Source organism: Notolepis coatsorum (genome assembly GCF_963971535.1).
Source record: "Notolepis coatsorum genome assembly, chromosome: 6".
In the NCBI taxonomy this organism is placed as follows: Eukaryota; Metazoa; Chordata; class Actinopteri; order Aulopiformes; family Paralepididae; genus Notolepis; species Notolepis coatsorum.
Window position 1 is genome coordinate 152,507,152 of NC_140170.1, and position 27,852 is coordinate 152,535,003.

Genomic DNA, 27,852 nt, shown 5'->3' on the forward strand with positions numbered 1-27,852 from the left:
TGTTGGTTAGGAGGATCGTTTCGTGGAGTGTTCATCATAGGCCATTTTAATATTAATAACACTATATTAATATTACACTGATTACCCTCCGGCTCGAAGGACCAATTCTAACTGAGGGGTACAATTCCCTGACTGTATTGTTAGATATGATACTTACTACCACTACCTCTTGTACTTTAGACTCTGGCCACCCAGTACTAGGTATAAATAATTATGATAAACACTCCCACCTGATGAAACGGATCCAACACAAATGTACCAAGTCGAAAGTCTGCGTTTAATAATAATACATAGCAAAAGGTATGTACAACGATCACTTAATTACATTTATGATTTGAAATAGTATGCACTTTTATGGCAAATGAGTATTCGTAGGTAGATCAATATCGAATGTCCAATCTCTGATTGCGCAGGAAGCAAATATACAACCTGGAATATTTAGGGAACAATAGCAATGATACTTGAATGATTATATAGCTGGATACACTAGGGGAAGGTTCCGACTGCTTGTAGGACAGCTGGAGGGGGGGGGGTAGAGTCTGGCTGTATCCCGTCTGGCCGAGGGTATCCTGGGAGAGCCCACAGTCGTGCGACCCGGTGCCCAGCGATCCTCGATCCACAGATGAAAGCAGTTGGACTCTCTGTGGCCGGCGTCCTCCGGTCCACGATGGAGAGACGTGAGGCGACCTCGTCGTGTAGAGCGTCTTCTCACCTGTCGTCCTCTCCGGGGGGGGGTATTTCCAACACACCGCAGTGTTGGCCTTTATCCATAGAATAATCAAAGTACTCAAAGCATAATCCAAGCCGGGGAAGGCTAGCCGTCGTCGGTAGAATAATCCAATATACAGGTCCACTCGCTCTTTGGCCTGGAGCTCCTCGGGTGCAGCTTCACGTGGGGTCAACCACCCTGGATAAGCGTCCAGCTGATGCCCGAAACGATGGGGGTGCTGATTACTATAGAACTCTTACCGCACGAGGCACTACATATGAATAGACTATTATTAGCTTAATAGAATACGTCCAACTCGACGATATAGTGCCAAATATGACTATTCAAATATTAATATACACGATGTCTCAATGCCGATACTGGGCCGAATTGGCCTTACTGCCCACACGTGGTTCGCGGGGAGGCTTTTGCGTCTGTCACTCTGTTGGAGGGTAAGGAACTGGACTAAAAGAAAGCTCTACTTTAATAGCGCAGTATATATACGCACTATGAACAAATAGTACCATTAGTGGTGCGGTAGACATATTCCTACGCGGAACTAGGACTTGTCCATACATGTTGAGCGGTACGATTGAACCTGGTCTGAGGGGTATGGCGACCTGGCACCAAGGTCTCGTCCAATGGTAGAATGGAGACTATTATGGGATGTTCAGTAGACTAGAAGGGATATTCAATGCATATTGTACAAGGAATATACAAGGGATATCAGGGGATATACAAATACAATTAAATATATATATATAAATAAATATATATATTCGGTTTAATCTGATCCTTCAGAACAACTATGCTTGCACCTCATGGTACCAAAGCACCTCAAAGGCGCTAAAAACAAGATTACAAACATCACAAAACAAACTGGTCAGACTTCTACTTGACCTTACCCCTAGAACCCACCTCACCCCTGCCCACTTTGACAACCTAGGATGGCTTAGAGTAGACGACAGAGTACAGCAACTTGCAATGGGCCTGGTCTACAAGATACACTATACGACTAAGGTACCCATCATCGGCGTATTTAGACCACTATCAGTAGGGCACGTGCCCTACTGATGATCATCTGTGCCCCACTGATTCTTCTTCTTTTTTAACATGATCAAATAATTATTATATTTTTTACTTCACTTTGAAATATTATAGTGAAATATTTTGCAATGTTGTCGCATTTATCTTGTTGAAATCCTCCAACAGGCTCTTTTTTGTAAGTTGACTGGTTTGCACACCAATAATACAGTGCAATAATAGAATAGAATAGATAGTAAAATTATGTAATAGAATGGCCAGAGTAAAATAGTGCTACAGTACTGTAGCTAAGGGGCTACACAACCCGGACTGTATTAAAGATTGTTTAGATTAAACCACTACTAAAGAATATTAATAGCCAGACAGTATAGTTAGACAAAATGGCGGACACTCAATTGACGGCACGGGGACAAGGATACCTGGTTTATAAGCATTTTAATCGTCATAGCAACATACATATGAATTATCACGGTTCTCCTTTAATAATAGAATGTCAGAGTATCAAAGTCAGCGGTAATGAATAGTTCCTAGGTTACGAATACTCGACCGGAGCTCTGCAGGGAGTGAGAAGAGACGAGGCGATACGGGGGAAAGCAAGGGTAGCTGGAGACAATGGTTTCCCTCGGGAGCTCCAAGCTCCGGAGGAATTGGAGACTGGTCGGATAATCCTGTCGTCGCTGGAAGAAAAGGGGTCTCGTACGGAACCGGTCCTTGTAATCCTAGCGCCCGATGGCAGGGTTAATAGCTATTAATCCAAAAGCCTGTTGGCATAGAATGGTAGCTAGCTAGCTTCGTTTGTACTGGAAGCTAGCCCGCAGACGGTCTTCAATGAGTAGTTAGATCCAAACGCCGCTGGGTTTAACTATACGTTTCTCCACGTTACTTCGCTTACACAAGTCACTATACTGCGCCAATAATGGCTCTACAATATTATAGTCGTATCTAAGTAGCTACTAGCTATCTGTAACGATACACTGCTGGTAGGTCTGTGTACAACTCTACCGGACGTATCACGCTCTCGCTCTGCTGCTTCTCCTGTTCTGATACTGCCGACTTGTTACTTCCACTGCGGCTGCTTGCGCCATCTACAATATATATACTCCGACTGATTTCTAGGGCGCAGCCGATTTACCTGTCCGGAATCAATGCGCCTGCTATGGGCAAGTCTGAACTTTCAAGTTCAAGTTTCTTTAATAGTTGTCATACAGAAGTACAGAATACTTTTATACAAAATGCTTCTTACTGTTACGCTCCAGAGACTGTGCAAGACAAGATAAGATAAGTATGAAATAAAATAACATAGTATAGTATGTAAATTATAAGTAAAAAGAAAATGAGGTAAAAAAATGAGGTCACAGTGTTCAGTATAGACATATGTACAATGTTCGATGCAGAATACACGTAACTGAGTTACCATATAATATACAATACACAATACTATGCAGTGTACTAATATACAATACTATATAGTGCAAGGCAGAAATGGGATGAGGTGCAATTTAGGTACAATTTACAGTAGGTGTACGAGTTGTAGTGCAAATCCTTTATCAATAAATATAAAGTGTGTTTGTGTGATCTAAAGTGTGGAGAGTGGGTGCTGCAGTGTGTTGTTTGTTTAAGTGAGTGTGTGGGTGTGTGTGCTGTGTGCATTTGATGGTTGTTGCATATTGTTTATTGTTCGTTTAGCAGCCTGATGGCCTGGGGATAGAAGCTTCTTCTGAGTCTTTCTGTGCTCGCCTTAAGACTCCGGTATCGCTTGCCTGACCGCAGCAGTTCAAAGAGGCAGTTGTTAGGGCGGCTAGGTGGCGTAGTGGTCTAAGGCACTCGCCACCAGTGTGGAGACGCTAGGATTCGCGTGTTCGAATCCAGCTCTCCACATTGTTTTTCAGTTTGGCTGGTCGTCCGCAGTAATACACATTGGCCGTATTACGGGGAGGGAAAAACTGAAGGGTGGGGATCGAACGTTGTGAACAAGCGACTCCTACAAGTCGGTTGGTGCGCCTGCGCAGTAGAATCAGGAAGTGTCGGGGGCAGCGTGAGCCTCCCACGCGTTACTCCTCGACACTGAGAGGTCGAGCTGCGCAGGTGAAAAGATGCGACTGCTGTTACCTCAAGTACCGGAGGGGACTTGTGCTATGTATGACTTAGTCCTCACTGCAGCCGGCTTGTGGGAGGCAAGAAACAGCGTTCGTGACAGGGGAGGGTTGAATTGGATGATACGAAATTGGGATGGGAGAAAATATAGAAAATGGAGAAAAAGTGGATCAAAAAAAAAAAAAAGAGGCAGTTGTTCGGGTGGCTCGAGTCCTTAATAATTCTCTTAGCCTTCCCCCTGCACCGCTTGTTGTAAATGTTCTGGAGGGTGGGAAGCCCCCCTCCAATTGTGCGTTCGGCTGAACGTGTCACTCTTTGTAGTCTGCTACGGTCTTGTGCAGTGCTATTCCCAAACCAGGAGGTGATGTTGCCAGTCAGGATGCTCTCTATTGTACATGAGTAGAAGTTCCTAAGGATCTTCTGACTGACTTGGAACTTCCTTAGGCGCCTGAGGAAGTAGAGGCGTTGTCGTGCCTTCTTCACAACACTGTCAATGTGTGTGGTCCATGTCAAGTCCTCGGATATGTGGGCTCCGAGGTACTTGAAACTGTTCACTCTCTCAACCGGTGCCCCGTCGATGCTGAGGGGGCTGTAGTCCTTGACCCCCGACCTCCTGAAGTCCACAATCATCTATTTTGTTTTGCTGACGTTCAGGGAGAGGCAGTTCTCCTGACACCACTGTGACAGATTTTCTACCTCTTCCAGGTAGGCCCTCTCGTCGTTGGCAGAGATCAGGCCCACCACTACTGTGTCATCAGCAAATTTGATGATTGTGTTGTTGTTCCGCTGTGCCACGCAGTCATGTGTGTACAGGGAGTAGAGGAGGGGGCTCAGAACACAGCCCTGGGGGGCCCCTATGTTGAGCGTGATGGATGAGGAGGTGCAGTTGCCTGCTCTTACCACCTGGGGTCTGCCCGTCAGGAAGTCCAAGACCCACTGGCAGAGGTCATAGTTCAAGCCCAGGTCCCTGAGCTTGGCTATGAGTTTGGAGGGGACTATGGTATTGAATGCTGAGCTGTAGTCGATGAACAGCATTCTCACATAGTTCCCCTGCCTCTTGTCCAGGTGTGATGCTGCTGTGTGCAGCACATGGGCTATGGCGTCCTCCGTGGACCTGTTGGGGCGATATGCAAATTGCAGGGGGTCCAGGTTGATGGGGAGGGAGGAACAGATGTAGCCTTTCACTAGCTTCTCAAAGCACTTCATGGCTATGGAGGTGAGGGCTACAGGGCGGTAGTCGTTGAGGCAAGCGGGCGTAGATTTTTTGGGTACAGGGATGATGGTGGACTTCTTCAGACAGGTGGGGACTTGTCTGAACATGTCTAGAACCATGTCTGGGGGGCTCGTCTGGTGGCGCCTCCAATGTCAAGGGCGGGACCCAATGAGGCGAGCGAAGAATACTATTATGCAAACGGATGGCGTAAAGATATATATCTTATATATATAAACAATATACAAGTTATACAAAATAATAAACGCAGACTTTCAGTGTTAATCTGGACCTTCAGAACAAGTACAATCAACAGCGGGGTGTATTAGAAGGCTATGGTGAAGAGGTACGTTTTTAGCTTATTTCTGAAAATATTAAGAGATCTAGCTTCCCTAATGTCCATAGGTAGTGTGTTCCATAACTTTGGTGCATAGTTAGCAAAGGCTGCATCCCCGATTTTCTTTAGACTGTGGCTTGGAACCTTCAATAGTAGATGATCGCAATGTTTATACTTTGTATATAAGGAGGAGGACCTTGAAATCAATTCTAAATGTTACCGGAAGCCAGTGTAGGTTATTTACTTGTAACTTTGGGTTTGATCCAAGGAGTAAGTTGCCCCATATTGCTCTGTAACATTTCTCTTTTTGTTATAGGACCGACTAGTAGGATTTCAGTTTTGCCCTCATTTAATTTTAGGAAGTTGTTCGTCATCCATTTGTTTATTGCTAAGAGACAGGCGGAAATGGAGTTTATAGCTGTGTGATAATTTGGTTCAGCGGAGATGTACAATTGTGTGTAATCTGCGTAACTATGGAAACATACATTGTGCTTTCTAATGATGTCTCCTCAATGTTCAATGTTCAATGCAATGTTCAATGCAAGTAAAGCACTTTAAACTTTAAGTATGACTAATTGCTTTCTTGACTATATATATAGTAACTGTTCCAAAATGCATAGATTTCTATGTATTTTAGGGGTTTGGGGGGCTAGCTCTTTTTAATATAAATGTCAGATTGTTTTATTTATTTCATAGATTTCTATGCATTTCAGGAGTTTGGGGGGCTGGCTCCCCCAAATAATTAAATAACATAACCCTAACCTACCCCTAAAACCGAAATAAAGTTTAAAAAAAATAGTTACAAAATCCACCCATTTTCGCCCACAAACCGGCCAAAACCGGCCAAATTTTTCTTGCAGGCGCGCTACGCGCTCCCGCTTCATAGTTTTTGGTGCCCTTAATTATGCCACATCAATGTGGAACGCCCTACCCAAAGCTGTAAAGTAATGTGAATCCCTACCCACATTCAAAACCGCTCTTAAAGAGCACCTACGGGAGGCTGCAATTCAAAACTGGCCACCGTAAATGTCCAAACCCCCCCACCCCCACCCCCTCCTAATAGACAGTCTCCTCCCCACCGCATGTATATATTCTCTCCCACCGTATGTATATTTCTCTCCCACCCACCCACCCCCTCCTAATGTACAGTCTCCTCCCCACCGTATGTATATATTCTCTCCCCACTGTATAGTATAGTTCTCTCCCACCCACCCACCCCCTCCTAATGTACAGTCCCCTCCCCATCATATGTATATACTCTGTCAGGATCTATGGGTAACAGTACTGTATATTTGCATATCGTATATGTCACATTGATTGATTGAAAACTTTATTAACAGATTGCAGAATGGGTGCAATACAGTACAGCTCACAAATGTAACAGTACTAAATACCTGTATATCATGTATGTCCCTATGCCATAAATGTCATTTATGTTGTGTATGTCATTGAAAATGGGGGACCCTGATGTAAACAAGAACTTGAAGACATCAATACCACAGCAAATAAAAACGGACTACACATTTTTCACCTTAATGTAAACAGCATTAATCATAAGCTGGATGAAATAAGAAACCTGTTTATGAGCGGTAAGGTAGACTTAATATGCTTTACTGAAACTAAACTTGATCCATCTGTAACAGACCCTGAAATAGAGTTAGAGAACTATACTATAGTCCGTAATGACAGAAACCAGTATGGAGGTGGTGTTTGTATGTACATACATAAGGACACCAAATTCATTACCCGTACTGACCTTCATCATGAGACAATTGAAACCGTATGGGTGGAAATTTTATTTGAAAGGGCAAAATCTGTTCTAGTCGGCACAATATACAGACCGCCAGATCAAACTGGCTTTTATGATACTCTGGATGTGTGCTTAGCTGGAGCTGAGGATGCGGAAAAAATTCTTATTGGGGATTGGAACACGGATATGCAACAAAAAGATGCACCCGTCTTCAAATCCTTCAATAGGTTTTGTGATCTGCACGGCATCAGCCAACTAATCACCCAACCCACAAGGATATGTGAATCATCTCAGACTACCATTGACCTCATACTGACCTCTGACAAGTCCAAGATCTCCAATAAAGGGGTTATAGCATGTGGGTTAAGTGATCATTATATGATATTCTGTACCCGCAAAAAGCTAAAACTAAAGGCTGGCTGTCACAAAACAGTCACATCTAGAGACCTCAAAACCTACTCTAGCGAGGCCTTTAACCTTGAACTGGAGAGTCTGGACTGGTCAGATGAACTCAATGGTACACTGGTTGAAGAAACCTGGCTTGGCTTCAAAACCAAATTTTCATCAATACTAAACAACATGGCCCCCCTAAGAACCACCAGGGTAAAAAATCGCGCTGAGCCATGGATGCACACTGAAATACTGACCGCTATGAAAGCCAGAGACAAAAAATGCTCTGAGTTTCATAAAATCCAGTCAAAGCTTACCAAAAGCACGAGCAGTGAACTCCAAGACCACGTGACTGAACTCAAACTAGAAAGAAACAGACTAAGAAATGACATAAACTCCATGATCAAAACTGCTAAAAAAAACGTCATCAATGACAAAACCGAGGAAAACAAAAATAAACCACGTGAACTTTGGAAATTACTCAACAATCAACTAGGCTGCAGTAAAAAACTTAAAACCAGGTTCTCAAACATAAACATAAAGACGGACAACACGCTCATCACAGACAAGCTGGATGTAGCCAATTACTTAAACACTTTCTTCACAAACATAGCCACAACACTGGTAAACAAACTACCCTCCCACTCAGGGCAGTATGGGGTAGAACACATAGTAGCATACTACAAGAACCTAGGCGTCCACAAAGACGACTTCAAACTGGAAACGGTAACTACAGATGAGGTACTCAAAAAACTGAGCGCCCTCCAACCAAACAAGGCCACTGGCCATGACAACATCCCCTCCAAATTCCTCAGAGACTCAGCAGCAGCCATCACCCCAGTCATCACACACATAATAAACCTCTCCATAAAACAGGGACACGTCCCCAAGGACTTCAAAATTGCGAGAGTAACACCCCTGCACAAAAAGGGCAGCAAATTAGACCCGGGTAACTACCGCCCTGTTTCTATCCTTACATCCATCTCGAAAGTCATGGAAAAAATAGTATACGAACAGATCGAAAAGTACCTCGCGGAAAAAAATCGAATCTACGAATTCCAATCTGGCTTCAGAACATCCCACTCCACTGACACATGCTTCTCTACTTGAACGACCACATCAAACAAGAGGTGGACGCGGGCAAATACTGCGGCATGGTCATGCTGGACCTACAAAAGGCCTTCGACACTGTCAATCACACCATTCTGATTGACAAGCTAAAAGCAATTGGTTTTGATAGTTTATCAGTGAGCTGGATACAATCCTACCTGGAGGGGAGGGAACAGATGGTGGAAGTAAACGGTACCCTATCCCCCCCCCTCACAGTGAGCTGTGGTGTTCCACAAGGAAGCATACTAGGACCGCTACTATTCCTAATTTATGCAAATGACATGTCGTCAGCTTGTGACTGCAACTTGTTCCTGTTTGCGGACGACTCAGCCCTGCTGGTCTCTGACAAGAACAAGTTACAGGTTGAAAAAGCCCTCAGCTCGGAACTAGGCAAAATCTGCATATGGCTCGCCGACAACAAACTATCATTACACATGGGCAAAACAGAGTCCATTCTCTTCGGTTCAAATAACAAACTCAGCAAGACCGACGGCTTCTCGGTTACAGTGGGTGACAATATTATCACAAGGAAAGATGAAATTACCTACCTGGGTTCCATCCTAGAGGCTAATCTTTCCTGTGACAAAATGGCATCCAATGTAATAAAAAAAGGCAACCAACAAACGCGTTTCTTGTACCGGATCTCCTCTCTGGTAAACAAGAATACCCTGAAGACTCTAGCAGGAGCACTCATTCAAGGGTACTACGACTATGCTTGCACCTCATGGTACCAAAGCACCTCAAAGGCACTAAAAAACAAATTACAAACATCTCAAAACAAGCTAGTCAGACTACTACTTGACCTGACTCCTAGAACCCACCTCACCCCTGCCCACTTTGACAACCTAGGATGGCTTAGAGTAGACGACAGAGTACAGCAACTTGCAATGGGCCTGGTCTACAAGATACACTACGCGACCAAGGGACCCATGTACATGTCAAAATACTTCCCAAAGGTCAGTGAATACCACGATCACAACACCAGAGGGAGCTCCACAAATCATGTAAAACCCAGATTCGGCTCAAACAAGGGACTAAACACGTTTCGCAACTATGCCACATCAATGTGGAACGCCCTACCTAAAGCTGTAAAGGAATGTGAATCACTACCCACTTTCAAAAACACTCTCAAAAAACACCTACGTGAGACTGCAATTCGAAACTGGCCCCTACAAATGTCCTAACCTAGTTGTACAGTAAATGACCAAGTAAGGCTTTGTCAGTATTCCAATGTACAGTGTAAAATGTGTGTGTGTCCCCTACCCAACCCCACCCCCCCCCCCCCCACCTCCAATGTACAGCCCTCACCCAACCCACCCAACCCCACCCCACCCATCCAACCTCCTCCAATGTACAGTTTCTACGCCAAATGTATATACACTCCTTTTCTGGACACTTTTGTATCACAAACAGTACTGTATTTGCAAATCTGATATGTCATAAATGTATAGATGTAGCAGTACTGTCTATCTGTATGTCATGTATGTCATATATGTTATGATGAATTGAAAATGGGGGACCCTGATGTAAACAAGACGAAAGTCTTTCTCTGGTCTGCATCCCCTTAACAATTGTATGTATAGAGCTGTACTGTACTGTACCCATTCTGCAATCTGTTAATAAACTTTTCAATCAATCAATCAATCAATCACAAACGTCTTTCTCTGGTCTGCATCCCCTTAACAATGAACGAATGAATGAATGAAAACTTTATTTAACAGATTGCAGAATGGGTACAATACAGTACGGCTCAATACATACAATTGTTAAGGGGATGCAGACCTGAGAAAGACGTTTGTCTTGTTTCCATCAGGGTCCCCCATTTTCAATTCATAAAGACATTTATGACATACACAACATACATGACATTTATGGCATAGGGACATATAGGTATTTAGTACTGATACATTTGTGACATAGGCGGTATTCAAATATACAGTACTGTTACCCCTAGATCCTGACAGAGTATATACATATGATGGGGAGGGGACTGTACATTAGGAGGGGGTGGGTGGGTGGGAGGGGAATATACATACGGCGGGGAGGGAATATATACATGCGGTGGGGAGGAGACTGTCTATTAGGAGGTGGTGGGGGTTTTGGGCATTTACGGTGGCCAGTTTCGAATTGCAGCCTCCCGTAGGTGCTCTTTAAGGGCGGTTTTGAATGTGGGCAGGGATTCACAATTCCTTTACAGCTTTGGGTAGGGCGTTCCACATTGTTGTGGCATAATTGCGAAACGTGTTTAGTCCCTTGTTTGAGCCGAATCTGGGTTTAACATGATTTGTTGAGCTTCCTCTGGTGTAGTGGTTGTGGTATTCACTGACCTTTGGGAAGTATTTTGACATGTACATGGGCACCCCGGTCGTATAGTGTATCTTGTAGACCAGGCCCATTGCAAGTTGCTGTACTCTGTCGTCTACTCTAAGCCATCCTAGGTTGGCAAAGTGGGCAGGGGTGAGGTGGGTTCTGGGGTTCAGGTCAAGTAGTAGTCTGACCAGTTTGTTTTGTGATGTTTGTAATTTTGTTTTAAGCGCCTTTGAGGTGCTTTGGTACCATGAGGTGCACGCATAGTCATAGTACCCTTGAATGAGTGCTCCTGCCAGAGTCTTCAGGGTATTCTTGTTTACCAGAGAGGAGATCCGGTACAAGAATCTAGTTCGTTGGTTGACTTTTTTTATTACATTGGATGCCATTTTGTGTATTGTGTGTATTGAGCCGTTTTGATTGATTGATTGATTGAAAACTTTATTAACAGATTGCAGAATGGGTACAATACAGTACAGCTCAATACACACAATTGTTAAGGGGATGCAGACCAGAGAAAGACTTTCGTCTTGTTTACACCAGGGTCCCCCGTACTGACTGTATTGTACCCATTCATTCATTCACCCATTCTGCAATCTGTTAAATAAAGTTTTCATTCATTCATTCATCATTCATTCATCCGTACAAGCAGTGTGTATGACTACGACCCACCAAAGTTAGTTTTCGTTCATTCATTCATTCATACTACATTTCCCATAGTTCCCATTTTCTTCGAAGGAATCTATTTCCTGGTTTTCCACGTAGCATCCACCACCACTGTGTTTACAAAATCGAAGAGAGAAATACATTTTTAGTAAAAGTGGCGCTGTCGTGTAGGCTTATTTAAAGTGTTATATCTTTACAAACGTATATGTGTTTATACACCAACAGGTAGTGACACTCCAACTTTGATCACAATGAGGCCAAAGTCCCGTGTTTTACTTTATTTTGCCTCACGTATCAGCTGAGCTAGCTAACGTTATTTCTAACTCGTAGTAGTTATAGCTAACATTAGTCTCAGTTAGCAAGTGCTTGGTTGTTTATACATTATTTAGAAGATGTATACTTTGCTGTCTGGACTATATAAGTACATGTTTCAGAAGGATGAGTACTGCATCTTGATCCTTGGACTGGATAACGCAGGGAAAACGGTATGTTTCAATAAGTTTGCTAGCTAGTTAGCAAGCTAATTTATTAGTTAGCCTAATTTGCTATCCTATATTTGAGTGTTGGTATTTGGAAAGTGGTCTGTTTCTAGCTAACAGTACTTTGCTTTGCCATCATTAAAATAATACTGCACATTTTGAACATGTTGTTTTGTCATAATTCAGAATATAGGCTATATCCAGTTCTGATTTATTTCGCACACGGTCTACCTCCCAAACTAAGTAGTCTTGCTCAATTCCCCCCCCCTTTTTTTAAAGTCAAAGCCCAGTCTTTGATTTTAAATGTGGGGTATAGAGTTTGATCTGTAACTCTGATGCAAAATTATCTTTTTGGAACTTGCTAACCCACCTTGAAGCAGAATATATACTACTAGATATATTTGACTCTCAATGTTTACAAACATTACCAACCTAAACAAGCAATTTACTACCACAGAATACAGTGATTAAAAGCTCATATTTAGCCTATGTGTTATCACCCTAGTGTTAGTTCTTGTACCAACAGCTGGTTGAATCAATCAACTAAAGTATTACACATGTATCCATTGCTCATTTCTATTTGTGGTGGGGCTACTCATTTGTTTGTTTGGATTACTGGGGGGCGGGGCTTGACTTTAGCTTGTCTTTATCCCATAGTGATGTCATTGGAGGACACTAAATCCATGTGTTGCGGTCATACTACAAATGTCCTAACCCAGTTGTACAGTAAATGACCAAGTATGGCTTTGTCAGTATTCCAATGTACAGTGCCCCTACCCAACCCCCCTCCCCCCCAATGTACAACCCCACCCCACCTACCCAACCTCCTCCAATGTACAGTTTCTACGTCAAATGTATATACACTCTTTTTCTGGACACTTTTTGTATCACAAACAGTACTGTATTTGCAAATCTGGTATGTCATAAATGTATAGATGTAGCAGTACTGTCTATCTGTATGTCGTGTGTGTCATATGATGATTTGAAAATGGGGGACCCTGATGTAAACAAGACGAAAGTCTTTCTCTGGTCTGCATCCCCTTAACAATTGTATGTATTGAGCTGTACTGTACTGTACCCATTCTGCAATCTGTTAATAAACTTTTCAATCAATCAATCAATCAATACAGCTTTAATTAAATAATAATAGATAAACAAATAGAATTGCCTAAGCATGGTTTGAATATTTTTCTTGGCCTTGTATGTTAATTTACACCATCTGGTAAATTCACCTTTTTACCATGAAGGGTAACAACAATAGACAGTTGTTATGAGTTATTAGGCAGTGGACTGGTGTAATTTTTTTTTAGAGAGATAGAGATGGACCTACTCATAAGTTAGCAGATAATAAAACAGATAGTAGCTTCTTTTGTATGGCCAATACCATAATATAGTAAATATGTACATTTTGTAGGCTACATACTGAATGTGATGCCACGTGAAAAATAATGGAATATATTCATTTATTTATTAACAAAACCCATGTGGCAAAAAAAATAACTGCTCAGCTATAGATAGAAATAATCATCGGTTGTTTAGATTTGCCCAGTTCTGCTCATCAAACCAATACCAATAATTAAAAACAAATCACTAATATCTGCCAATAAATACCAATATGGTCGCCGGTATATCATCCCTAATTAAAATCATACTGTTTCAAAATGGCTTTATAAATCATAATGCATTGAGAATTGTTTCATAATGGAGTCATAATCATAATCACATAGAATCTTTACTTCCCTGGTGATTCCCACCTCTAAACTCAAATTACATTCATGTTTTGTTCTTGTGATTAAAACATGTTGTCTGTTATTTCTAGAAAAAATATTCTCTGGTAAAGCACAAAATCTTAAAGGGGCACTTCACAAAAAAACGATGCCAATTTATTTTGCACATACTCACACACATTAAAAAACTTGTTTAGCACACATTCATTTCTTTAGTTTGACAGTTATTGAGAGTGAATTAGTTTGAATATGACCACCAGTGATTGAATTCTTGTGTTTTAATTACAGCTACATGAAATTATGTAGATGAAAAAATAGCAATACCTTGTAGTAGGGACTACTACCATATAATTTCATGGAGCTGTAATTAACACAACACAAGGATTCAATGCCCCTGATGACATCACTGGTAGCCATATTCAAACAAATTTACTCTCAATAACTGTCAAACTAAATTAATGTGTATGAGATTATGTGCAAAATAGATCAGCATTGTTTTTTGGTGAAGTGCTCCCTAAGAGGAAGAAATAAACAAATCAATTAGTCGACAAATACTATGACTTTTAGGTGGACTAAGAGTTTCATTAGTCGAGCACAGCCCTAGTAAACTGGCTGATGGTTTAAGTTAGCCTAGTTATTAGGATATATTTAGGCTCTGCATTATACAATAGATATAGATTTCTAGGACCAAACCAAGCATTACTCTAATATTTTTGTTAAGGTTTTATTTTGAGGCTAGTGTTATTTGTGTCCAGACTATAAATCGCCTGTACCTGAAATAACATATCTACCGTAAAAGTACATAAATGAACTAGCCTACCCCAAAGCCTGGAGAATGAACTAGCCTAGTTACAGTATGATCGGTGATTAGGTAAAGATGCCCTCTTTTCCGACAAACCTTCTTATTATTATTATTAGTCCTATCCTTATTCATGATTATTAATAATGATGTTATCTTTCCCTGCAGACCTTTCTGGAACAGACCAAAACAAAGTTCAGCAGGAACTACAAGGGAATGAGCTTGTCAAAGATCACCACCACAGTCGGGCTGAACAGTAAGGGCTTAATGTTCAACTATCATGTCTCAGTGGGTCTGAACAGTAAGGGCTTAATGTCCAAATCCATTTTCAACATTATGTCTTAAATGGTAAATGGCTGCTTTTTTATATAGCGCTTTTATCCAAAGCGCTTTACAATTTGTTACTCACATTTGACCCATTCACTCACACATTCACACACCGACGGCAGAGGCAACCATGCAAGGTGCCAACCTGCTCATCGGGAGCAATTAGGGGTTAAGTGTCTTGCTCAAGGACACATCGACATGCTGCCCGGGAGGAACGGGAATTGAACCGGGAACCTCCGGATTGCCAGATGACTGCCACTGTTGCCCCACTGTCTTAGTGGGTCTGAACAGTAAGGGCTTAACACTTTGAGTGCCGACGACGTGTATTGTCGTCTTATAATGCCCCCCGTTGAGTGCCGACAACGTGTATTGTCGGTAGATTTTTTTATTAGCGATCTGAATTCATATTTCATCAACCGAGTCTCCCGTTGGTACAGCAGACCCTCTAGGAGCTCAGATGGGAAAATACCGCCCCCTATCTTCTATCCCTGTGTAACTGCAGGCAATTCGATTATACTGCTGGATCTGTGGATGTGGAGCCAACTGGCTCCACTGTGCTGGCAAGCCGTCTGATGAACATGGAAGTGATCGCGAGTTGGAAAGCAGCGTGGAATATATATTTACAGCAGCCAATAATTAATCAATAAACGCGATCAATATTTGGAATGGCGATCAGGAATTGGAATAATCTTTTTGGAGAACATCTGATCTAAGGTAAGGAGTCTATGTTACCAGTTTTAGGATAATCAGAGCTGTATTCACTGAGATATCAGCATGTGCCGTGTGTGTGTGATGTTGAGGAAATGAGAGAATAGATTTTTCAGCCCGCTTCTATAGCGTGCATAAGTACACATATACTATCGATAATCTAGCGTTTATTTGAAAACTATTCATAAATAGGCCGACAAATGACAACGTGTCTAGTGTATTCGCGAATATTCCAATAAATGCCGTTTATGGGGGAATCTTTAAATTTTTCGGAAATTTGCGAGAGAACGATAGCTTTTCGAAATGCTATAAAAAGGATATGAACCGATTTTTATAAAAAAAAAAAAATCCGTTTCGACAATGTTGACTGCAAACAAGTCATTGATAAGCGACGGGCAGATTAGACACATAGCCATAATTTAAAACATAGATTATGCGTTTTTAACGCTAACATTGAAGTGGATGATGGCATTCAAGGGGGTAAAAAGGAAAACAAGGCCGGCACTGATAGTGTTAATGTCCAAATCCATTTTCAACATTATGTCTTAGTGGGTCTGAACATGGGTCTTAATGTCCAAATCATTTTCTCCACACTGCATACATTTCTCTGGTCTGTCTGCACTGGTGCTGCACTGGGCTGTAGTTACTCGAACAGTAGTCAGCAGTGTCTCTCTCCCAGCGACAAGGCACTGGCCAGTAGGGGACACGCTGGAGTATAGGCCAGGCTACTTGCGGGTCATCGGTGCATGGCTGGTGATTAATAACTAGACAAAACAATAAGAATTTATATATTTATAATGTGTATACCGGTATATGAGTTTATTGACATGCGTGACATTCTCTTCTGTTGCGGGATGTGGGACAAAAGGGATAAAATGCGGGACTGTCCCGCACAAATCTGGACGTTTGGTCATCCTAATCGTACGGTTGGACCTTGTGTAGTAACGTTCGCTCTCTCTATCTATCTCTATCTTGAATCTTCTGATTTGGGGGAAAAAGTGACAGCCAGCCCTAATTTAATATCATGTTTTGTTTGTTGTATAATTGTTTGATATAATTTATTTTTGTATCTACTTTTTCTCCCCATTTTCTATTTTTCTCTCATCTCAATTTCGTATTATCCAACTCTTCCCTCCCCTGTCTCGAACGTTGGTAGACCATGTCTCCCACTGGTCGGCTGCAATGTGGATGAAGCCTTGCATCACGTGTCCCCTCCGGTACACGAGGAGGCAGCCGTCGCATCTTTTCACCCTTACAGCACGATCTCTCAGTGGCGAGGAGTAACGCGTGGGAGGCTCACGCTGCCCCCGATACTTCCTGATTCTGCTGTACAGGCGCACCAACCTACCTGTAGGAGTCGCTGTCCACAACGTCCGATCCCCACCCACCGGCTTTCCCACCCCCTAATACTGCCAATTGTATTAGTATGAACGACCAGCCAAGCCGGAAGCAACGCAGAGAGCTGGGCTCGAACCCAGCACCTCCTGCGTTAGTGGCGAGCGCCTTGCCCACTGCGCCACTTAGCCGCCCATAATTGTTTGATATTGACATCACTGTTGTTTTGGGGTTTTTGACTTGTTCTTAACTCATTCAGCGCCAGCCATTATCCCCATCCTTGTAGTCAATGGGCCATGCTTTAAAAGATAGGCATTAGGGCTGGGTAAAATGTGAATCACGATTTTTCTCTCTAAGAATTGAGATCATGATTCTCTCACGATTCTTATTTTTTTTCAATAAAATCATTTAAAAAGTAAAGTAAGGGGCGCCCTCGTGGCGCATACCATAGTGCCTCGCGCACCTACGCGGCCGACCCGGGTTCGATCCCAGCTCCCGTCGTTATTTGTCGCATGTCCTCCCCACCTCTCCTCCCGTTCGCCCTCTCCTCTGTCCGTCCTGCGTGACCAATAAGGCTGTAAAAATGCCAAAAAATAATAAGAAAAAAAAGTAAAGTAAAAAAAATAAGAAAAAAATAATGTATAACAAATTTATAAAAAAAATATCATAACTTAGAAATGAGATTGCATAGGTTTATGAATCGAGATCGTGATTTTTTTTCGATTAATTGCCCAGCCCTAATAGGCATTTTCATTGTGCGTCACGATGTTTGCAGAGCTATATCTATATTCTACATTATAGCTATGGAGACAATACTATGGCTCATTTGACAGTCACTATCTCTCGTCCAACATGTAAAAAATTGTTAATTTCTTCATGTATACGTTTGCGTGTTATCCCGTGGTGAATATTGTATAGTTTCAGAGTGATCCGGGCTAATTCCTGGAAGCTGAGTTATGGAACGCTATGTGCATTTTGCGAAAGTCGTTCGCGTTTCTCGCCTGGACACGATATTATTTCCAAATCAAAGGTATATAATAGATATTATGTTTCATCATGAAGGCATCAAAGAGGGGGGGGGGTCGTTTTGTGATGCTCTGATCGTCAGCAACGGCATACGTTTGGAATACTACATACGTTGATCGTTGCGATCGATGTGAAATCATTGTAGGATAAAAGTAGGATTGATGTCATATAGTCCTTACCTTTGATAGGAGGTATTGCAAAAAGAATATTCCAATTGTCTGATCGTGATTTCCAATATTGATGTCCATCGGGTCCCTGACATGAAATGGGACAAACTATGCATGAAGTGTGCTGGACGCGTTCCAAGGGGCTAGAATGAAGCCTTTCAATTGCCCGGGTATCATTTCTCCGCCCCACCGTGACCATATATAATGTAACACACAGTGTGAAATAAGGTTTCAAAGGGCAGGCGATACTGCCACCTAACAGGATTCCGCCGGAATTGCAATCTCGGCATCTCAGAATGAGTCCCAATGATCCATGAGACTGTATACAGTGTATAGAATAAAAAAATCGAATAAAAGAAAAAACGATAAACGATCGAAAACCCGACTATGTATCTATACGTCTCTTCTTTTGTTGACAGTTGGCACCATCGACGTGGGCAAGCCTCGTCTAATGTTCTGGGATCTTGGCGGTCAGGATGAACTTCAGTCACTGTGGGACAAAGTAAGCAGAAGCACACAACTAAAATCTCCCTGCAGCGTAAATGTTACAGTGAATGTTACAATGTGTACATGGCATTTTGAGATTACAAAAACACACAATCAATCACCAACGCACAGTCAAAAATAAATATGCAATAGAAATTTGACGTAGGGCGATTATTATTTAAGAATCCTTCTTAACAAGAGAACTGCAGTTTTTGGTCACGTTGTAAGAGATTCCATGATTCCACTGCATCAATACAAAAAGCAGTCCTTCCTACGATTAGTTCTATAGCACAGGGAACCAGAAGAACTAGACCACAACTGGAGCGCGTTAAGCGTGGACCGGTGTTCCAGAGCTGCATAGATGATTTTATTTACCGATTAGGGCTTTATAAATATACAGATACCAATGATTACATAATCACTGTGTGAACAGTAACGCTCACTGCTCTTTACTCTCCTTAGTACTATGCCGAGTCTCACGGAGTGATCTATGTGATCGATTCAACTGATGAAGAACGTCTGTCAGAATCTAAGGAGGCTTTTGGTGAGTCTCATACTGTGTGTGTGTGGTGTGTGGTGTGTGTGTGTGTATCTGTGACTGAGATTCTTACACATGCTACAGCAAAGTCTGTCTGAGACGTTTCGATGCACACATTGGATCCGTCACTGTAAACAAGGAAGTGCATGTGAGCAACATTTCTGTTAGCAAGACCAGCAGATAATGAGTAGGTGTCTTCTATATAATTCTATGGGTGATCATCATACCATTCAAATGCAAATATATATATATATATATATATATATATATATATATATATATATATATATATATATATATATATATATAGTAAGCTATGATTAGGTCGGGGGTCATGTAGGTTAACCGTCTGTAGTGTGGTAGTGAAAGTGTTACCCTTCTGTAGTGTGGTAGTGAAAGTGTTAACCTTCTGTAGTGGTACTGGTAGTGAAAGGTTAACCTTCTGTAGTGTCGTAGTGAAAGGGTTAACCCTGTAGTGTGGTAGTGAAAGGTTAACCTTTTTAGTGTGGTAGTGAAAGGGATTGATTGATTGAATTGATTGAATATTGATTGATTGAATACTTTATTTTGACACAATCGTAGGACAAACATTTAAAAGACTAAACAATAACAGTGTCAACACGCTGGTCAAAAATGGATAAAACACAATAAAGCCAAGGCTTGTTTCCATTGTGGTCCATACATGGAACATAAAAAGCACAAAAACACAAATGGACATGTACACTAGACAGGACACATCCTAATTTTTCTTTATAAAAACACCTAACCTGACAACTCATACAGTCAACTAATGTTAAAAGAAAATCCGCAACCCCTTAAAAGCAACTCATGATAAAAGAAATAAAAGCCAAGTTATGATAAAGGAGATAAAAAACATATTAAGACCAATTTGAGTTGCTGCTGAGCCATGTTTTTAGGGCGGATTTAAATCCGAGAGGGGAGTTCAGGAGTTTTATGAATGTTGGCAGGGCATTCCACATTACCGTAGCTGAGTAAAAAAAATGCATCTTTCCCCATGCATGTCCTGACTCTCGGCGGGACCAGGTCCGTGGGGCTTCCTCTTGTGGCGTGTTTGTGGACATCTCCTACTTTATTAAAATAATTTACTAGGTACTTGGTAGTACCTAGTAGTATAGTGTGGTAGTGAAAGGTTAACCTTATGTAGTGTCGTAGTGAAAGGGTTAACCTGTAGTGTTGTAGTGAAAGGGTTAACCTGTAGTGAAAGGGTTAACCTTCTGTAGTGTGGTAGTGAAAGGGTTAACATGTAGTGTGGTAGTGAAAGGTTAACCTTTTGTAGTGTGGTAGTGAAAGGTTAACCTTCTGTAGTGTAGTAGTGAAAGGGTTAATATGTAGTGTCGTAGTGAAAGGGTTAACCTGTAGTGTGGTAGTGAAAGTGTTAACCTTCTGTAGTGTGGTAGTGAAAGGTTAACATTCTGTAGTGTGGTAGTGAAAGGGTTAATCGGGGAATTCCAATATGTCGAGAACGGACCCTCGGTGCACAGGAGGAGTGTGATTGGCTTTATACTTTATTTTGACACAATCGTAGGACAAACATTTAAAAGACTAAACAATAACAGTGTCAACACGCTGGTCAAAAATGGATAAAACACAATAAAGCCAAGGCTTGTTTCCATTGTGGTCCATACATGGAACATAAAAAGCACAAAAACACAAATGGACATGTACACTAGACAGGACACATCCTAATTTTTCTTTATAAAAACACCTAACCTGACAACTCATACAGTCAACTAATGTTAAAAGAAAATCCGCAACCCCTTAAAAGCAACTCATGATAAAAGAAATAAAAGCCAAGTTATGATAAAGGAGATAAAAAACATATTAAGACCAATTTGAGTTGCTGCTGAGCCATGTTTTTAGGGCGGATTTAAATCCGAGAGGGGAGTTCAGGAGTTTTATGAATGTTGGCAGGGCATTCCACATTACCGTAGCTGAGTAAAAAAAATGCATCTTTCCCCATGCATGTCCTGACTCTCGGCGGGACCAGGTCCGTGGGGCTTCCTCTTGTGGCGTGTTTGTGGACATCTCCTACTTTATTAAAATAATTTACTAGGTACTTGGTAGTACCTAGTAGTATAGTGTGGTAGTGAAAGGTTAACCTTATGTAGTGTCGTAGTGAAAGGGTTAACCTGTAGTGTTGTAGTGAAAGGGTTAACCTGTAGTGAAAGGGTTAACCTTCTGTAGTGTGGTAGTGAAAGGGTTAACATGTAGTGTGGTAGTGAAAGGTTAACCTTTTGTAGTGTGGTAGTGAAAGGTTAACCTTCTGTAGTGTAGTAGTGAAAGGGTTAATATGTAGTGTCGTAGTGAAAGGGTTAACCTGTAGTGTGGTAGTGAAAGTGTTAACCTTCTGTAGTGTGGTAGTGAAAGGTTAACATTCTGTAGTGTGGTAGTGAAAGGGTTAATCGGGGAATTCCAATATGTCGAGAACGGACCCTCGGTGCACAGGAGGAGTGTGATTGGCTTTATACTTTATTTTGACACAATCGTAGGACAAACATTTAAAAGACTAAACAATAACAGTGTCAACACGCTGGTCAAAAATGGATAAAACACAATAAAGCCAAGGCTTGTTTCCATTGTGGTCCATACATGGAACATAAAAAGCACAAAAACACAAATGGACATGTACACTAGACAGGACACATCCTAATTTTTCTTTATAAAAACACCTAACCTGACAACTCATACAGTCAACTAATGTTAAAAGAAAATCCGCAACCCCTTAAAAGCAACTCATGATAAAAGAAATAAAAGCCAAGTTATGATAAAGGAGATAAAAAACATATTAAGACCAATTTGAGTTGCTGCTGAGCCATGTTTTTAGGGCGGATTTAAATCCGAGAGGGGAGTTCAGGAGTTTTATGAATGTTGGCAGGGCATTCCACATTACCGTAGCTGAGTAAAAAAAATGCATCTTTCCCCATGCATGTCCTGACTCTCGGCGGGACCAGGTCCGTGGGGCTTCCTCTTGTGGCGTGTTTGTGGACATCTCCTACTTTATTAAAATAATTTACTAGGTACTTGGTAGTACCTAGTAGTATAGTGTGGTAGTGAAAGGTTAACCTTATGTAGTGTTGTAGTGAAAGGGTTAACCTGTAGTGTTGTAGTGAAAGGGTTAACCTGTAGTGAAAGGGTTAACCTTCTGTAGTGTGGTAGTGAAAGGGTTAACATGTAGTGTGGTAGTGAAAGGTTAACCTTTTGTAGTGTGGTAGTGAAAGGTTAACCTTCTGTAGTGTAGTAGTGAAAGGGTTAATATGTAGTGTCGTAGTGAAAGGGTTAACCTGTAGTGTGGTAGTGAAAGTGTTAACCTTCTGTAGTGTGGTAGTGAAAGGTTAACATTCTGTAGTGTGGTAGTGAAAGGGTTAATCGGGGAATTCCAATATGTCGAGAACGGACCCTCGGTGCACAGGAGGAGTGTGATTGGCTTTATACTTTATTTTGACACAATCGTAGGACAAACATTTAAAAGACTAAACAATAACAGTGTCAACACGCTGGTCAAAAATGGATAAAACACAATAAAGCCAAGGCTTGTTTCCATTGTGGTCCATACATGGAACATAAAAAGCACAAAAACACAAATGGACATGTACACTAGACAGGACACATCCTAATTTTTCTTTATAAAAACACCTAACCTGACAACTCATACAGTCAACTAATGTTAAAAGAAAATCCGCAACCCCTTAAAAGCAACTCATGATAAAAGAAATAAAAGCCAAGTTATGATAAAGGAGATAAAAAACATATTAAGACCAATTTGAGTTGCTGCTGAGCCATGTTTTTAGGGCGGATTTAAATCCGAGAGGGGAGTTCAGGAGTTTTATGAATGTTGGCAGGGCATTCCACATTACCGTAGCTGAGTAAAAAAAATGCATCTTTCCCCATGCATGTCCTGACTCTCGGCGGGACCAGGTCCGTGGGGCTTCCTCTTGTGGCGTGTTTGTGGACATCTCCTACTTTATTAAAATAATTTACTAGGTACTTGGTAGTACCTAGTAGTATAGTGTGGTAGTGAAAGGTTAACCTTATGTAGTGTCGTAGTGAAAGGGTTAACCTGTAGTGTTGTAGTGAAAGGGTTAACCTGTAGTGAAAGGGTTAACCTTCTGTAGTGTGGTAGTGAAAGGGTTAACATGTAGTGTGGTAGTGAAAGGTTAACCTTTTGTAGTGTGGTAGTGAAAGGTTAACCTTCTGTAGTGTAGTAGTGAAAGGGTTAATATGTAGTGTCGTAGTGAAAGGGTTAACCTGTAGTGTGGTAGTGAAAGTGTTAACCTTCTGTAGTGTGGTAGTGAAAGGTTAACATTCTGTAGTGTGGTAGTGAAAGGGTTAATCGGGGAATTCCAATATGTCGAGAACGGACCCTCGGTGCACAGGAGGAGTGTGATTGGCATCAGTTACCTGAACAGGGAGTTAGGGATGACCCCCTTGGAAGGGAACACAGCCCATGTCTACGTGTTCTTTCAACTGATGGGTCTATTGTCATCCCTTCCAGAGAAAATGATCGGCAGCGAGGTTTTGGAAGGCGTCCCACTCCTTGTACTTGCTAATAAGCAGGACATTGAGGTACAGTACAGTCCCGTTTCTTTCTGAGTGCTGACTCATCCTTAATAACACAGGTTATAACACTGTTATGTACTTACAAGGGTTAATAACACAGGTTATAAAACCACACAAGGGTTAATAACGCCACACAATGGTTAATAACACAGGTTATAACATCCTTATGTACTTACGGACCCCTTTGCGGACCCCCTTGAAAACGAGATGGTTTCATCTCAAGGGGTTATTCCCAATAAAGAAATTTCAATATATACAAGGGTTAATAACAGGTTATAACCCTCTTATGTACTTACAAGGGTCAATAACACAGGTTATAACACTCATATGTACTTACACGGGTTAATAACACAGGTTACAACACCTTTATGTACTTAGTGGTTTTGTCTTTGACATGTTGTTCTTGTTTTCTTTCTCCAGAACTGTTTAACGGTGCCGGATATTAAAACGGCCTTTAGTGACTGTGCACCAAAGATCGGCAAGCGAGACTGTCTAGTGCAGCCCTGTACTGCCCTGACGGGGTAAGATTCTTACACATGCTCAGTTCAAGTTTCTTTAATAGTTGTCATACAGAAGTACAGAATACTTTTATACAAAATGCTTCTTACTGTTACGCTCCAGAGACTGTGCTAGACAAGATAGTATGAAATAAAATAGTATAGCATGTAAAATAGAAGTACAAAAGGTCACAGTGTTCAGTATAGACATATGTACAATGTTCGATGCAGAATAGAAGTAACTGAGTTACCATACAATATACAATATTCTATGCAATGTACTAATATACAATACTATATAGTGCAGAGCAGAAATGGGATGAGGTACAATTTAGGTACAATTTACAGTAAGGTGTACGAGTTGTAGTGCAAATCCTTTACCAATAAATATAAAGTGTAAGTGTGTTTAGGTGATCTAAAGTGTGTAGAGTGGGTGCTGCAGTGTGTTGTTTGTTTAAGTGAGTGTGTGCGTGTGGGTGTGTGTGCTGTGTGCATTTGATGGTTGTTGCATAGTGTTTATTGTTCGTTGAGCAGCCTGATGGCCTGGGGTATAGAAGCTTCTTCTGTGTGCTGTAATCAGGGGTGCAGTCGTGCACACACGCGGTTACACGCCGTGTTATTAGATCACTGAGGCAGAACTAAGTACGCGCGATCGCGCACGGATGTGTACGCGCGTGTACGCGCAGTCGCGCACACAAAAATGCGCTGTATCCATTCGTTGTGACTAAGTACCCGGCCGGCGGCCACCGTTTTACATAACAAAAAGCGCAGGTAGACTAGGTGTCTGGGTGTTGGCTATCTGAATGCATCTCCCCCTTCATTCTGTGTGACGGCAGTGGAGGTGAATACTAATGTGGCTCGGAATTCGTGATGGGGGTCTACCTGCTTATGATTGAATCAAGCGTCTGCCGTGCTGCGCGCCAGCTTTCCAATTGCTCTCGCGCGCGCACATTCACACAAATAGAGAGCAAGAAGAGCGTGTATGATAGAAAGATTGCACTTGCGTGTGTGTGTGTGTGTGTGTGTGTGTGTGTGTGTGTGTGTGTGTGTGTGTGTGTGTGTGTGTGTGTGTGTGTGTGTGTGTGTGTGTGTGTGTGTGTGTGTGTGTGTGTGTGTGTGTGTGTGTGTGTGTATAACTGCGCGCGCGAGTGGGTGTGAGCGCACCACAAGGTTCATCACCAAACCTCCCTTGCTGTGCACTAGGAGTCATGCACACACAAACTTCAAGTAAACACAAGTTGTCTGATTATTTTAAGTTTGCTTTTGTGTTTGTGTGTAAAACTATTTCTTTAATTGAATTAACTTAAACTAAAAGTAAATACAAACTAAATTAACAATGTAACTTACATTGTTAATTTAGTTTGTATTTACTTTTCTAGTTTAAGTTGATTCAATTAAAGAAATTGTAACTACTATTACATTTAAAACATTGTTTGTTTTTCAACCATATCTGTTGACAATATAATAATTTCTTTATATATTGAAGGCTACATCCTGCTACCTTTTTCAGCTTCTCTATTTAAAAAAAAAACAAAAAAAATCTGTTCTGTGCGCATGCACGTACCCGCGCGCAAGTGTGCGCGCGCGCGCGTGCACGTGGCGTGGCGTGTTACCAGTTCCCATATTACGACTGCACCACTGGCTGTAATGCGTCCTGGTATGAAGGGTTAGGTGTTAGTGGGTTACATATTGTGGACCACTGGGTCTGTGCTCTGGCACACCTAGCAAAAGGCTAGACAAATCGGTGTAATGTCTTTTTTCTACTTGATTATTTATTTGTATAGCCCCTTTCATACAAAAATTGCAGCTCAAAGTGCTTCACAGCAGTAAAAAAATGATTAAATCAGCAATGTTGAGAAAACGTCTTTGGACACTACACACCTATATGTATATATGTAGGAGAGCTGTAGAAAGAAAAATGTATATATAACCCATATAAATAGGGGAGCAGGAAATCACATGGGTTCTCCCTCTAGGGGGCATGAATGTTCACAGCAAATGTTGTGACTACGATAAACGGAAAGGTCATAAAAATCAATACGTTTCCTCCTCCTCGGGTCATGAATGTGCACAGCTAATTTCATGGTAATCCAGCCATTACCTGTAGAGATGATATAATGCAGAGATATACGCGAACACAGACAGAAATACAGTTAGAACCTTGTTTATCCCAATCTCAGTATTCCGAACAGTATTTCACAGAACCCACTGGAACTTCTTACGAGTTGACCCAGTGCAGCACTCTTGGCCCCTTGGAAGTCTTAAGAATGGGACGTCATTAGCAAACTGCGTTAACTCTGCAGTACGGTAGCTTAGTTGGCCCATAAAAGGTACTTTTATTGTCACTTCGGGCGGTGAAAAGACTGACATGCATACAACTTGATTTAATCCATTCAGAAACCTTTTCTAATGTTAAATGTGTGGTTCAGAGGCTCCAAATCCGATCGGGACATCCATTTGATTATTATTATTGGTAGTAGCAGTAGTCATTATGGATAAAACAAAGATGGTACTAGTAGTAGTCATTATTGATAAAACAAAGATGGTACTAATAGTAGTCATTATTGATGAAACAAAGATGGTACTAGTAGTAGTCATTATTGATGAAACAAAGATGGTACTAATAGTAGTCATTATTAATTAAACAAAGATGGTACTAGTAGTAGTCATTATTGATGAAACAAAGATGGTACTAGTAGTAGTCATTATTGATAAAACAAAGGCGGTACATAGTATGACTTCTAGTAATGAAAGCTGATAACTTTCTAATAAAATGTCTTCTTCCAGGGACGGAGTCAACGAAGGTATTGAGTGGATGGTGAAGTGTGTCGTCAGAAACATCCACCGACCACCACGACAGAAGGACATCACATAAGAAGGTTGCCTCAGCCCTGTGACCTCAGCCCGTGACCTCAGCCCGTGACCTCAGCCGTGACCTCGCCCACACGGAGCTCTTACTCACAATGCTTGTTACAACTGTGATTTTCTCTCAAAAAAAAGAAAAGAAAAAAGGACATAGAATTGAAACCCTGGAGTTGATCCAACATTCCCCATGCCTCACGTTTGAGCAACTGCTGTGAATTGGAGCAGATCTTTAAAGACAGTTTACCAACTGAAACGAGACAATATGATATTATGCATCATTCAAGATGTGCTTTCTTTGACTGCGGTGAAAAAGCTGCTGGACTTTTGGAAGCAGTGTTTGTTTGTTTGTTTTTTTCCTCTGCTTCATGAGTGGTGAGTGGTTACTTGTCATCTGAGTGGTGATTACTTGTGATCTGAGTGGTGATTATTTGTGATCCGAGTGGTGATCACTTGTGATCTTTCTGATCATTTGATGTCCGTATTTAATCCTTTCACCCCTTTTGTAAAAAAATGTTAACATGGATCCATTATAGATAATTTTAGACTAAATAAATGTTGAACGGTCTCCATGCATATTAATATGCAAATACACGATTTTGGGGGGTAAGTGCTGCCTGGACTGGAGATCTACAATAAATAAAATGTAAAACACAATATTTGTCAAATGCTGCCACTGATGTGGCTGCAGGAAGTCCCTCATTTC

General features: G+C 41.5%; 1 protein-coding gene across 1 annotated transcript; it reads left to right on the forward strand.

The window, feature by feature from the left end:
• The first annotated feature begins 11,718 nt into the window (after positions 1 to 11,718).
• Positions 11,719 to 27,803, forward strand: arfrp1 (ADP-ribosylation factor related protein 1). The gene is made up of 7 exons (XM_084316817.1): positions 11,719 to 12,102; positions 14,791 to 14,878; positions 18,605 to 18,687; positions 19,134 to 19,215; positions 23,723 to 23,793; positions 24,208 to 24,308; positions 27,072 to 27,803. The coding sequence occupies exons 1-7, from the start codon at positions 12,010 to 12,012 to the stop codon at positions 27,157 to 27,159; spliced, it is 606 nt and encodes a 201-aa protein (XP_084172943.1). The 5' UTR covers positions 11,719 to 12,009; the 3' UTR covers positions 27,160 to 27,803.
• Positions 27,804 to 27,852: the final 49 nt, after the last annotated feature.